This window comes from Neolamprologus multifasciatus, chromosome 1 (genome assembly GCF_963576455.1).
Source record: "Neolamprologus multifasciatus chromosome 1, fNeoMul1.2, whole genome shotgun sequence".
Taxonomy (NCBI): Eukaryota; Metazoa; Chordata; class Actinopteri; order Cichliformes; family Cichlidae; genus Neolamprologus; species Neolamprologus multifasciatus.
This window is the reverse complement of record NC_140439.1, coordinates 28080684-28095174: the sequence shown is the minus strand read 5'-3', so window position 1 is coordinate 28095174 and position 14491 is coordinate 28080684. Positions and strand designations below refer to the sequence as shown.

At 39.0% G+C, this 14491-nt stretch overlaps 1 protein-coding gene across 1 annotated transcript; it reads left to right on the top strand.

Moving 5' to 3' along the window:
• Window positions 1–7987: 7987 nt before the first annotated feature.
• Window positions 7988–13434, top strand: LOC146525922 (gonadotropin-releasing hormone II receptor-like). Its single transcript, XM_085163018.1, has 4 exons — window positions 7988–8149; window positions 9223–9824; window positions 11409–11613; window positions 12085–13434. Exons 2-4 carry the CDS (start codon window positions 9234–9236, stop codon window positions 12594–12596), a joined length of 1308 nt encoding a protein of 435 aa, XP_085019144.1. The 5' UTR covers window positions 7988–8149; window positions 9223–9233; the 3' UTR covers window positions 12597–13434.
• Window positions 13435–14491: the final 1057 nt, after the last annotated feature.

The following is a 14491-nucleotide window of genomic DNA, read 5'->3' as shown; positions in this document are numbered from 1 at the left end:
TGCTCCTCACATACAAGGTCTTAAATAATCAGGCCCCATCTTATCTTAATGACCTTGTAGTACCATTGTCACCCTATTTTTCCTTCCCACTGTCGCCAAAGTGCTTGCTCATAGGGGGTCATATGATTGTTGGGTTTTTCTCTGTACCTATGAAGTGCCTTGAGGCGACTTTTGTTGTGATTTGGCGCTATATAAATAAAATTGAATTGAATTGAAGTTGGACTAAGATCAGGCTCTAGTACCAGTTTGCACCTCAAGAATGAGTCAGTGTGATTTTTATTTAAATAGGAATTTAATTTCATCCCAGCTGAAAAGTTTCAGCATTAAGTGATATCATTGTATCACTATAGTTATACTCTAAAGCTGCAGTTTGGTTCCATAAGGTTTTGATGTATTCATCCTTTTGGTTGCTGTCATTTATTTTCAGCCCAGTAAACTTATAGCTGATGGCAGTGTGTTTGAAGTTAAACTAAAGGTTTCTTCAAAACTTCCTTCTTTTTGGGGACCGCATATGCAATTTGTAAATTGTTCTTATTCTTAGAGTCAGAAAGGAGGATTATTTAACTTGTGTTCATTAGCTAACATCTTATCAGTCTCAAGTCTTTGGCCACTGATCATGCAGTCAGACCTCGCTCAGCCTGTTGGGTAATAAAATATGAAGATGGTGTCAAAGAAAACATTTGGCTATTTCCTAACCACTGGGTGGTTGCATCCATTTTTTTGTACTGTCTGGCTAGGAGATGGTTTTTGAGTTATAATCAGAATTAGATTAGGCTACGGTTTGTGAGGGGCTTGGCATTTTTAAGTAAGCAAGATAAGAGTTACCTCTCTGTTTTTAATGGTGATCTATCCTGTTACATCGTATTCCTCAGCACCAGTTAGCTAATAACAGTGTCAGTGCTTGTATGTACAGTCAAGTGCTTATGGAACCAGATATCTAAAACACATCTGCCTTTGCCACATGAACCAGCTGAATAAAAACAGTAGTAGAGCTTGTAGATAGATGAACAGCTAGTTTGAGGGCAGATCATGTCGGCAGTATCTAGCAGCTTTTGTAAGATTTTCCTCAAGGTTCACAGTTTTTATGATGGGATTTGATATGAATTTGCTTTCATTTGTTATCACAACATCAACAACATATTTGTTTGTTTGTTTTTTGCAGGCAATGATAACTTAATGGCTTAATGTGCTTTTCCTGTTTGTTGGAAAAATGAACCACGTGGAAACTGATTTACAGGTGTACATGGAGACTTCCTCCTTCATCCCTGGAGCTCAGCAGCATCTAAAAAAAAGATAAACACTGCAGCTGCTTCCTTCGTCTGACCCTGACTGAGAAGCCAGCAGCTGCAACTGTGGCCTGAGGTGTTTATTTTGAATCTGTCACTTTAAAAAACGCTCTCTCAGTTACTGCATGGCTACTGCACCGCTGCTTTAGGTAAAGACTGTGTGTGATATTGCTCTCAGTGCGTTTACAGTTTAAAATATTTCAGATTTAAGCAGCCACAGCATGAACTTCTATTTATATATACATAAATATTTCACTGGAAGTCTATTTGCATGTAAATAGACTTCACCCATGCAAGTACCCCAGCCTGCCAGCACACACACGTTAAAGGTGAAATATTTGGGGTGTCATGAGATTCAGATTAATTCAGACTCATTTGCAGTGCTGTGATGGTGACCAAACCATTTACCATCCCTCTGTTTGCCTATTTTTTAAAAAAAAATAAAATTGGACTAACAACATTTGAACAAACAGCAGAAGTTATGTTGAACAAATACCTGACATTCAAAGAGATTTACTGCTCATCTAAACTATTTTTTTTAGTTATACTGAGAAAACGTCAACATGATTTCATGTTTTTGTCACTTTTGTCTGAGATGAAAATGTCAATGTCATCCTTCTGGACTAACAGCCAGATTACCATGGTGTTTTCAGAGTTTCAAGGATGTTAGTGAAGCTTCAGGGTTTTAGGTATGTTAAGTTTGTGATTTGACCCTGAGCACACTGAGATGGAAAGAATGTAAACAAGACGAATTGAAGGCCATAAAAACAAAAGGAGAGCATTTTCTGGAGGGAGATACTCTCAAAAAGGGAATTTTGTTAATGCTTTCTTCCTGGTAGATCCTCCCAAGCTCCACTAGAATAAATGTGATGAGTCTGTGATGATCATCAACACCAAACCGTCCACACATTTTGTTGCCTTGAGGTGACTGTTGTTGTGATTTGGTGCTATATAAATAAAACTGAATTTAATTAAATTAAGCCACATAATAGGCATCTTTTCCTTGCAAGGAAAGTAAAAAGTATATTAAATAGTTGACTCGAAGGGAAAATATGGTAGAAAATGATGCACAGGGCAACAGGGATCACTGCAGTCTTCACAAGACTGTCAAGAAAAGTCGATTCAATACCTTGGGTGAGTTTCATAGGGAATGGACTGAGGCTGGTGTCAGCGCATCAAGAGCCACCACCCACAGATGTCATCGTGAAAGGAGCTACAACTGTACACCAACTCATTACTAAGCTGGAGACAACATTAGAAGTATCTTACATGGTGATGCATCATTCATCTTGCTACTGCGATCGTGGCTCAAAAGTTGGCAGTTCGTCTTATAATCGGAAGGTTGCCGGTTTGATCCCCAGCTCGGACAGCCTCGGTCGTTGTCTCCTTGGGCAAGACACTTCACCCGTTGCCTACTGGTGGTGGTCAGAGGGCCCAGTGGCGCCAGTGTCTGGCAGCCTTGCCTCTGTCAGTGCGCCCCAGGGCAGCTGTGGCTACAATGTAGCTTGCCGTCACCAGTGTGTGAATGGGTGGATGACTGAATGCAGTGTAAGGCGCTATACAAATACAGGCCATTTACATGGGATACAACGTGCTGAAATGTTGCTCAGTTGTCCAAAGTCCTCTTTTCAAAAACAGTGAATTCAACATTTCATTTGGAAATCAAGTTCCTAGAGTCTGGGGGAAGAGTGGAGAGGCACATAATCTAAGGTGTTTAAAGTCTGGTATGAAGTTTATGCAGTCAAGGATAATTTGGAGTGGTATGTTATCTGTTGGTGCAGGCAGTGGTTGGTTCACTGTGATTTATCAAGTTAAAAGTCAACAGATCCATCTACAAGGAGATTTCAGACCATCTCATGCTTCCATCTGTTGACAAACCTTATGGAGATGCCAATTTCTTTTTCCAGCAGGACTTAGCACCTGCCTGCAGAGCCAAAACTACTACCAAATGGTTTACTGATCTTGTTATTACTGTGATTGATTAGCAAGCCATTAGCAAGTGAGAAACACACATCAACTGAAGGCTGTTATCAAAGAAATGTGGGCTTCAATAACACCTCAGCAGTACCACAAATCGATGCCAATCAGCTTATGAAAATCATGGTTTAGTTGTCTTGCTGCAAAAAAAGCTTCTGTTCAATAGAAGTCTAGAGCAAATGAAGCTTGGCTTCCTTCTCCGTGTCCCCAGTAAACGGTTTAATGATGACTTTATGGGCTAGTCACTAGTTTTAAGTCATACTGACTAGAATGTTGCAAACCAAAGTCCTTATTATAGTCAGATAGGAGGAAATACTGATAATATACTTAGTAAGAAGTCCTTTGAATAACTGTCAGATCTGATCACATTTGTTATATCAGATACAAAAAACAGGACTTCACTACTCAACAGGTGCCATCTTGGTGGCTATGTGCTTTTTTTTAATAAACAGTCTGTGGTCTCTCCACAGATGTGGGATTATGTCTTTGTCACTTGAGGATAGTCAGGGAGCTGAAGAGGCTGCAGCCTGTAGACCCTGTACAACAGTCTCTGTAGTCTGTAGCGGGTTGCTTACAAAGACCTCTTAGTATTTTGTTGCATTCATACGTTACCTCAGTTCTGAAGAGTTTCTTTGACACCTGTGACACCACCATGTTTTAGAGATAATACACTGTAAGCCAGTTGAAGAGCAGTGTGTGATGTTTGCTAGGGATGAGGAGTTCTGCTCCTAGTTTTAACTCCATTCTAATTTCAGTCCATCTCTACTATAAATTTCAAACCTTTGAAGTTAAAGCAACAAATATTTAACTTAAGAAATGATGAGAATTAACATGAGATTAACAGTTTAATAGTAGCTACACAGACACATTCATAGCCCATAAGATTAAGAAGAAACAGTTATGTACATCGTAAGGGTTTTGTTACATCATTAAACACACTTTCTTTGCAGACACTCTTTAATGTTACCTTACATAAACTCTTATTTTTAATCAAAACAGTTTAGATACAGTTCAAAAGTTCTCCTTTTTTTTAAAGCTTAAAAAGACAACTGATCATGTATTCAGAGTATTAACTTCCCTTTGAGAGCTTGTGATGAATAAAACGAGAAGACCGGTGAGGCACAAAACAACATGTTTGGGTCAGTATGTTCCCTTCCTTCCTTCCTCTTGGTGATCTGGACAACACTTACACAAGGTGAATCCATTTAAACACAACAGATCCTGCGACATAAACATGAGCACATCACAAAGGAAGGGCACCGTGTATTGTTTTGCCAGTCCCTTTCAAATAGATTAGTGGACTGAAAATGTCATGGCGATAATGATGGTCTTAATATCACAGGATTCAACATTGCGTCTGGTACAGCAACAGTTAGACTTGCTTTTTAACCCCTACTGCTGTGGCAGAAGATAGTCTGTTATTAAAAGCAATTACAGACTAATTATAACAATTATTAAAAAAATTGTTTAATAAAAACATTTAAATAATAACAAGTCTTTTCTGTAATACTTGCTGTCATAAATAGTAATTACACTTTTCTTACTTATCAATGTTATATTGGTCATTAGATATAAGAAAGCCAAATGTTTTTAGAGATAAGCATCTTTCCACCCACTTTAGTCCTTTTTCGGGTGTTTTCCTTGCATGTGTGGTGAAAGGTTTTATCGCCCATAATAAAGCAAAATATTCATCTTGACATTGGCAGTTTTAGCAAATTCATCAAATGATAACAGACAAGTAAAATCTGCCCTTGCTAAACCCTATATCACAGTGTTCAGTCCCTACATGTAATGGATCTTTGATTATGGTGCCATCGCTCATTCCTTTTGTGTTTTGCTCAGACTGGAATGGATAAAGAGAACGTCTGTGGTGTATTAATTGATTGCTGTCACCTCTTCTCTTGCCATGACCTGCAATGGGCTTTAAGTGAGACATTGCCATGGAAACAGAGCCCATCGGTTTGAGCTGTTCAGCCACACAAATATCTATAAGCTTTTTATTAAAATAAACTGCTGTCAGTGAAACGTAGCAGTGAAGACATGACACAGCCTCACAGGGTTGAAGTTTTAAAAATGCTTCTTTAGGAAAAATCTTATACCGTAGGAAAGCCTGTTTATTTCCCCTTAAATGATCTACATTTGTAAGGAAATTGCATTTGTAGGTTAAGAAGAGAAAATTGCCTTTTCTCTTCCAGTGCCTTTTAGTTTTAAGATTATAAAAGACAAACATAGCCTTTAAACAAGGTTAAAAAAGAAAAAAAAAAAGAAACTGCAGTCCTTCTCATGGCCAACAGGGGGCAACTCCTCTGGTAGAAAAGAAGCCAGACTGAATGGAAGTCTATGAAAAAACGACCCTACTTGTCACTTTACATATGATCTCAGTAAATATTTTTCTGATAGGTTTATGGGCTGAATTGCTAATTTTAATTCTTTGCCTCTATAACATCAGGCTGAATTGATAAATTATGGTCCCATTTAGTGTAAATCTGCTGATAAAGCGGGGTACAATCAGCAGCTTCACTGTCAGGTAAGCATGCTGTCTTAAGTTCTCATTCACATATTGTACACTTTCTCTTGTGACATCTAGTTAAAAAAAAGTCAACAAAATTGAATTCAGTGCGACAAATTAGTAAAGTTATGTCATGGTGGCAGTTTCTGTCACTTTGCATTACATTAAGTACCACCTAATGTTTGTGGGGTTGTTATAGCCATGTGGCTGAAAGTCCCGTGATGTAAGTATTATTTGACACAACCACAACACAACAATGGAAGCGATAAGGCAATGGTATACCTGCTGCTAGGTCTATGGCTTTTTGTCAGACTCAGGGACCATTGTGTTGGTTTTTGTGTAGCCACTTCCCTCATTGTTAGGTTTTCATTTTTCTAAAGGAGTCAGTCTCATGACTTGTGGAATGATTCCATTGGCTGGCCAATTGGTGGCATGCAGTCTGTTGATGTCACATCTTCAGATCGGCACAGCTCACTTAGGATCCTGACCGAGCAGGTACTAAAAAGTACCTGGTATCAGACACTACCACCTGATGGAAAAGCCTGACTTGACTAATGGCAAGTTGAGCTGAGCTGAGGCACTAGTGGAAATGGCTTTATGAGGCACTTCCACGTTAGCTTCACTTTTCTAACCTGGTGCATCTTTTGTATATGGTCTATTCTTGTGAGTCAAAGCACTTCCACATTTGCTCATCCATATCTTACTTGCTTACATTTTATTCCCAAGTCAAATGTTTTGAAGTTAAATGTGAACATTACATATTGAGGTAGATATAGTCTGACAGTAGCTGTGTCTCATAGGCAGTCTTGGACTTGGAATGAGATCAGGGCTGCATTTAGCCTTGAAAAAACTTAGTAAAAAGTTGATTTAAATGGAAACTGTGGTGCATTTAACTCTCCCTTATGTCATACCTCTGGCACCTGACCCACTGTGTGCACTGCTCCCATTTATTTATAACCCTGAGCTGACTGAGCAATAAAAATATACCTCAAAGCTGCTGGCAAATTTCAGGTAAACATATTATTCATTCTGGAAACTTAGCAAAATGCAGCTATTATTCTCAGATTCCACAATTGCTTTTTCAAGCAATTTTTTTTCAGAAACTAGGACTGCTGTGGAGAACAAGTGCATTAAAGTCAGGGTCGGTGTCTAGGGGAGATGTGATTGACACTGAGACACTGAGAAGGGATCTGTATTTGGATTTGTTAAATTTCAGTGATGTTCTTTTCACATGTCCAGGTAGAGCCAAAGAGAACCAACATCTTCTCCTTATGCATGGAAGGTTCTCCTCTTTGAAAGAAGAATAAAAATCCACCATTGATACTGACTTGAAGGTCTCTTAGTTTAAGACACTTCTACTCTGGCTTCACTTTTCAGAGCAATTTTAAAGCAATTTTATGTTGCCACTTGAATAGGTTTCATTAAAAAAAAACATTTTAAAGAAGTTTCCCCAGCCCTATCAGACACTTTTAAAACAACTAGTATTGTTATAAAAATCAATTGGTAATGCTGAAGCTCACAATGTGGAAATCACTGGTTTATGGTATTGACTAGATTTATTTATTTGTTTGCTTTGCTTTGTTAAATGAGGATAAAATATAGGGTTACGCATATGCAAACTGTGATGCAGCAAATGCTGCTGGCAGCTCTTCACACCTTAAAGTCAGATTTCAAGTGAGCTCAGGGACTTTTTTCCACTTTCAGCCTTCAGATTGATCCAATTATTGATCATGCTGTACAGAAGCCAACACATTAATAGAGAGACAAAGATGATCTTTCAGAAGCAGCTTTTGGTTTTAAAAATTAAATCAAGGCTTATGTTTTAATGGTCACTGGGGCACATAATCTGCACTCATACAACCACCGGTCAAATAAAAAAAGAAAAAACTAATTTTTCTGTGGACAAAATAAACTTTCTGTGGACAGCGCATCTCAAAATCTTCAGATGTTTGTCACGCATAATGTTTCTAAGCCTCAGCTGTCTTTCCCCGATGATCTCATGAACCATTTTTATGAGATGGGGCTGACTGGAGGGTATCACACCACAACTCTCATCCAAACTATCGTTTTTTGTCTGCCTTGTCATCATTCATCACAGTTATGCGTCCTAACCACTTGAGTGGGCTGTTGGCTTATGAAGCTGTGGTCAGACCCGCCGGGAGGGGGGGGGGGGGGTATCTCACACGTCTCTGATTGGTGTGTATGGATAAGGGCGGAGCATATGGAGCAGAAGAGCCGGACGGCTGAACCTGCGGACTTTGTAAACTTGCAGCAGCATACCTGTGGAAGACAAACGCACATTAACGCACTAACACACGAAGCTCTTTTAGTCCCGCGGTGATTTTTAAACCCTCGGAGAAACACGGTATCACTCCATGTAAGTTTGTCTTTTTTTCCATTTTTAATAGCACGCTGTCTGTTTTGTTTATTGAATGAATTTATTAAGAACGATTTTAAGATGATGATTTTTACGCATTGCTTTGCGTTTTTTTTTTTTTTTTTTTAAACAAGTCTGTAAAATAACATGCCTCCGGTGAAGGTTACCAGTTTAATACAAAGCACAGCCCTGTACAACTGCAAAATGTCCAGTGGATGTGGTGTTAATCTCGTTTTGGGGCTCCAGATCCTCCGGATAAACAGTGCACGGTGTCTTCTAATCAATGGCTCTCATTTAAAAAACAGAGAACTCTGATAAGATGTGTGCAGTAAAGATTTTAGGTCTATTTGGATATAAGGACGCCAGATTCGTCGATTTACTAACTACAAATTTATTATTATTATACTGAAACTGTTTTTCTATAGTGTGTAATATTTCCTGTTTTATTACAGCTATAAAACACATGCACATTAGAATATAACATATTGCTTATTTTGCTACTGACGCAAAGCAGACATGATGCTGGTGAGGCCTTCACGCTGTTGTGAAGCTTCCTTATATTTTATGGTCTTGACTGAACTCTTAGATTTAAACGTTTCGTGGTGTTATGCAGGTAGCATCACTGTAATGTTTCATATTTGGTAATGGGGCTCACAAAACACCATTTAATGATATGGTCACCATCATGTTTTTCTTTTTCTTTTTAAATGCTCCTGATTTAATATTTAATAATATACAATAATCTTCATTTTTGCTTTGTTTTTTTCAAATCTGTCTTTGGTTTTTAAAGAAATTCTCGGTAAGCTTTGGGTGAATATTAGACTTCTTGTGTGCACTCTGGGAAAACATGAAAGCACATTTGTAGAAAAGTTTCAGCTATTGCATTAGCTGACTTTGGTCCTCACAGTCTGTTAGCTCCATCTTTCCAGCTCAGTGCACATTGGGCGTCCATACATGCATATTACTTCCTCTTGATATGCTGCCATCATTTATGGGCTGTTTCTGTTTGTCTTGTAACACACTTATTCTGGTCCCTTGGTGATTCCCTTTTATTGCTTTTCTCCTATTTCCAGTGTTGACCTTCATGGTGGATGAGCACAATGTTCCTTCCCCTGAGCTTCAGAAAATGAACGCCTCTCTGTGTGACCCTGCAGCGGTTATGTATCAACTGGTGGCAGACCACCAACTTGATACCAGCTGCAACTGCTCCTCTGCCCTTTCAAACTGGACAGCGAGGGGCGTGGCCCCTCAGCTGCCCACATTCAGTACAGCGGCGAAAGCGAGAGTGATCATCACCTTCATCCTCTGTGGCATATCTGCCTTTTGTAACCTGGCAGTGCTGTGGGCGGCTCGCATAGATGGGAAACGAAAATCCCACGTGAGGGTGCTGATTGTCAACCTGACGATGGCGGATCTGCTCGTGACCTTCATCGTGATGCCCGTAGATGCGGTGTGGAACATCACAGTTCAGTGGCTTGCCGGAGACTTTGCCTGCAGGCTGCTGATGTTTCTTAAGCTGCAGGCGATGTACTCCTGCGCCTTTGTCACAGTTGTAATCAGTCTGGATAGGCAGTCAGCCATCCTCAACCCTCTGGCCATCAATAAGGCCAGAAAGAGGAACAGAATCATGCTCACTGTGGCTTGGGTTATGAGCGTTGTGCTGTCTGTCCCTCAGGTAAGGTCAGGCATTCCCGCTGACAGCAGAGGCAATGATCAGGACTAATTTGAATTCAATCAGGCCATTAAACTGCTTGTCATCCTCTCTAAAGGAGGTTTAACTCCACTCCCTGCTTTAGTACAATCTTTCATAAATAATAATTTTCTGAACAAAAAGTATAGAGGCAGTCTGAAATAAAGAGCTCCCTGCGACACATTCATCCCAGTGTGGAAAACTGCTGAAAGAAGCACCAAAGTCAACAGTAAGGGGTCATTTACTCAAAGGATAATGTAGCTTTATTTATTTTTATGAAAATGAACAAATCCCACAATCTATCCTGGTTACGGGTATTGTATCACAGACCCAGCATGAAGCTGCTGTGTTCTTGTTGTCCAAGAATACATAACAGAGGGATACTGTTGCATTTGGAGTGCAGGTAGCATTTTTCTTTGTGTTTGTGAGAACATCAGCTGAATGAGCCTGTTATATTTTTTCATTTCATTCTGTTCATGAGTCACGAACTGACTTTAAACAAAAAGAAGGTATTGATTGCAATCTGTCCTTTTTGTCAGTGTTTCTTAGCACCTGTTAAAATCATCGAGTAGGTGTGTGGTGTTTGAACCTGCAGGTGTGCGCTGCGTAATTTGGAACTAAATCAAATTAAACTGTTCGTGTTCATAGAAGGAGGACACACTGGTTAGCACTGCCAGCTGAGTAATTTCTGTGTTGTTCTCCCTGTGCCTGCATGGGGTTCCTTCAGTTTCCGTCCACAGTTCAAAGACAGGCATGTTAAATTACCCGGTGATGAAGCCTAAGGATAAGATATTTAAATAGATCACCCTTCTCTAAGAGAAGAAGTTCCTAATTTTTGGATTAGGCTCAAATAAATTAGAGGTCTAAGAGGTGTAATTATACAAAGCTGCTGTTTAAAATAAATAATAAACCTTTGTTATACACCGTCCAGTTCACGCTCAGAGTCAGCACTTGCTTATGCACTATAGAATTATGCCTAGTTAAGGACAGCAGGGTTAAAACCAGTTAACTATAGCTTCATTTCACAGGTTTGCATGGCTTATTCCAACTTTTGTAACACCTTCTAAAGGTTCATGAGCTCCCTGAAAACAGGATGGAGATAAAACTTTGTCAGGCACAAGCAGTAAAAGATGTTATTTAGCGCTCTGAGAGACAGTAGCTTGGTAAAATGTATTATCCTCATATGATCAAAATCCAACTTAGTAGTAGTTTTCTCTTTGCAAATAACTGTAAACAATTTTTTAAAAGTCAATGTGACATTAGTGCAGCAGGGTTAATTCATTCTCACTTATTTCCAGTGGTATGTTGGCAGTATAATTTTCACTAATTTCTGCTACAGAAACAATACAAAATGATGAACTATCAGCAGGACTTAAAGCCACACAAGGCTGATTTTGAACCGGGGTAATCTGACCCTTGAAGTTTCTTCCTGAAACAGCATCCATTCCCAGCTGTTTGATGTGTAAAAGCAGCTGTGAACAAAGATATCAGTAAACATGTGAAAGTAGCTCATGTGTTACTTCATATGACTAAAAATCCTTTTCTAAATGTCACCTTTTCCCTCCTCAGATGTTCCTTTTTCACAATGTGACCATCATCCATCCCGAGGACTTTACTCAGTGCACAACACGGGGGAGCTTTGTCACCCACTGGCATGAAACAGCCTACAACATGTTCACGTTTTGCTGCCTGTTCCTGCTGCCGCTGGTCATCATGATTACCTGTTACACCAGGATCTTCTGTGAGATCTCCAGACGACTGAAAAAGGACAACTGTAAGTTTCAGTTTAGTTTAGATGTAAAGAAGAAATAATCTATTAAATATTAAATGAGCGGCAGTCTGACCAGCCATAAATTCCATAAGTGTCTCCAGGTGAAGAATCCAAATACTGGTGATTACCAGCTGAACTCCCAAAAGAACGAAACAATACAGGAGGGCCATAGAAAGACTAGAAAGGGGGAGGAGCAGACAGGGAAAGAGTAAGAGAACTAAACAAATAACAAGATCGCTGTAGAAGCTAAAGCTGAATGAAAAAACAAGAATTCAATGACTAAATCATTCATGAGTAAAGTTGGCAAAGGCCTTTGACTATCCCCTCAGTATCACAGTACTCTCAAAGTGAACATCTGCTTACCTCGAGCCAATAATTAATCAAAAATAATAACTTAAAAAACAATAAAGGTTTGTGTTCATAGCATTTTAAATGTGCACTACATTTTGTTTCTGTCCTCTGTTCTGGTTCCAGTACCTTCCAGTGAAATGCACCTGCGGTGTTCAAAGAATAACATCCCGAGAGCCCGGATGAGAACTCTGAAAATGAGTATTGTGATTGTTCTGTCTTTCATCATCTGCTGGACTCCATACTACCTGCTGGGCCTGTGGTACTGGTTCTTCCCTGACGACCTGGAGGGGAAGGTTTCCCACTCCTTAACTCACATCCTGTTCATCTTTGGGCTTGTCAACGCCTGCCTGGACCCGCTCATCTACGGCCTATTCACCATCCACTTCAGAAAGGGGCTCCGGAGGTTTTATACCGGCACCACAACATCGGCTGATCTGGAAAACAACACGGTCATAACTGGGTCTTTTAGTTGTGCTGCCAACTCTTTGTCACTGAAACGGGAGGTGAGCCCTGCCAGCCCTGAGAGGCTCCTGCTGTGCAAAGCAGAGTGGACCCCACCGAGGAGCAGCTTTCTAACAGCCGACAACGACACAGACAGAAAAACTCACCAGTCCAGTGCTGAGTGCATTTTATGAGAAGAATATAGTATTGGTTTTACTGTTTTATTTCCTCATATTTATTCAGTATAATGCTCTCATATGTAGGGTACTCTCATTCTCTTACACTCACCACTTAATTAGATACACATGATCAAGATGAACAGCTAAAGTTTTTCAACTGACCATCACAATGAAGACGACAGGTGACTTTGAACTTTGAATTTGAACATGGCATGGTTGCTGGTGCTAGTTAGAGTGTTTAAGAAACAGTTGGCTTTGAATCTCATCATAGATGTGTAGCTGACAAATGTGCAGCAACTGTGTGATGCTATGGACCAAAATCTCTGAGGAATGTTTCCAGCACCTTCTCGTATCTGTGGCATGAAGTATTTAGGCAACTTTGAAAGGAAGTGAGGGTACAATCCAGTACTAGTCAGGTACCAATCGGAATACATAAAGTGGCCAATGAGAGTATGTATAAAATACAAAGGCCAAAAATGGCTGAATGCTGGAAAATTGATAATTTTGTATGATATTGGAAAAAGCTTCAGAAAATAAACAGTGATCATATTACAGGATTAAAATCAATGCTTTGTAAGATCTCAATAAATAAAATCCAGCTGTGTCAGAGTGAAGTTTGTTTTCATTTTTTTTTAAAACAAGCCAGACTTTTAGTTGGGTATGCAACTATTAAACAGTCCAATAGCCCTTGCAGACAGTATTTGATGCCCAAATAAGAGTAAAGAGACTGTCTGAAATTTGGTCCTACAATATAAGCAATTTAGAAAATCACTTTGATCATTGCAGTTCAGTATTTATGGTCCAGAGTTTGTGCCAGTGCATTGCCAAATATTAGCCATCATAATATTTTGTATTTTTTAAGATTTCTTTCTTTCTTTTTTTTTTTTTTTTACATAAGTTACAACTATTATGGTACCTAGTGTTTTTAAACACAAAATACAACTTTATATATTCCTCAAAAACTATCTTTCTACCAGTCTTTAAACACATCATCTGCAAATCTCATTTCAACAATAATATTTTTGCATTTGCGAAAAATAAAGGACTTTGTATTTTCTGTAAATTACAATTTGTGACCATCTGAAATTAAATGTATTCAGCTGGTGGAGTGATTTTTGCTGCTGGAAATGTCTTAAGTAAAAGAATTTGTGTTGGACAGCAGTTATATGGGATTTGTGTGCAGATGTCATGCAAACCCATGTCTGTCTCTGTCCCCAGAGGGGAGAGCTGCCTATAATCAGCGATGAATCATAACCTCAGATGGAAAAGGCCATTTGTGCCCTGGAAATGTGACAAAATTAAAATCCTCTTTGGCTCTCATTAAAAGAGAGCTCAAGTTTAGAGCAAAGAAACTGAGAAGTGCACGTTCGTGCAGCTGGAGATGACTGTTGGACGATCATTTGGGAGTGATTCTGAAAACATTTCTTAAAAAGCAGCATCTATTATTTACAAAAAAATGTAAATGATACAAAAAAATGCAGAAATTCATCTCTTACAAAATAGTAGCATACCAGCATTTTATGAGGACTATATATGAACATGAAAGACTTTGGAGGTTGCATTTAATTTCAAACTGAGATAAGAAATTGAATCTTCTTTCTAAATGATGCCTGTATCATTCATCTGCTAGTGCGTGCCAACTGGATCAGGAAAATCTGGAACTGAATTATAACCTTAGTCAAAATACTGGATTTTGTTGTTGGCCTCAGCTTGTGATTGATACCATCATATATTAAGGAGTCAGTCATTTTATTAATCAACCAATTAGTACATATTTATATGTAAAATATTAGCAAGAAGATTAGAAATCAAAACTTGTCAGAACAATCGTGATAAAATGAACAGACAATTTTCAAATTTGAATTTTGAAATGTGTGACTTTGAAAAAAAGAAAAAGCAGCTCAATCTGA

Bases quoted from the DNA above. Each gene is read 5' to 3' on its own strand.
- LOC146525922 (XM_085163018.1), top strand. From the start codon at position 9,234: ATGGTGGATGAGCACAATGTTCCTTCCCCTGAGCTTCAGAAAATGAAC. The intron at 9,825-11,408 runs GTAAGGTCAGGC...TTCCCTCCTCAG, and splicing joins TTGTGCTGTCTGTCCCTCAG to ATGTTCCTTTTTCACAATGT. The intron at 11,614-12,084 runs GTAAGTTTCAGT...TTCTGGTTCCAG, and splicing joins ACGACTGAAAAAGGACAACT to TACCTTCCAGTGAAATGCAC.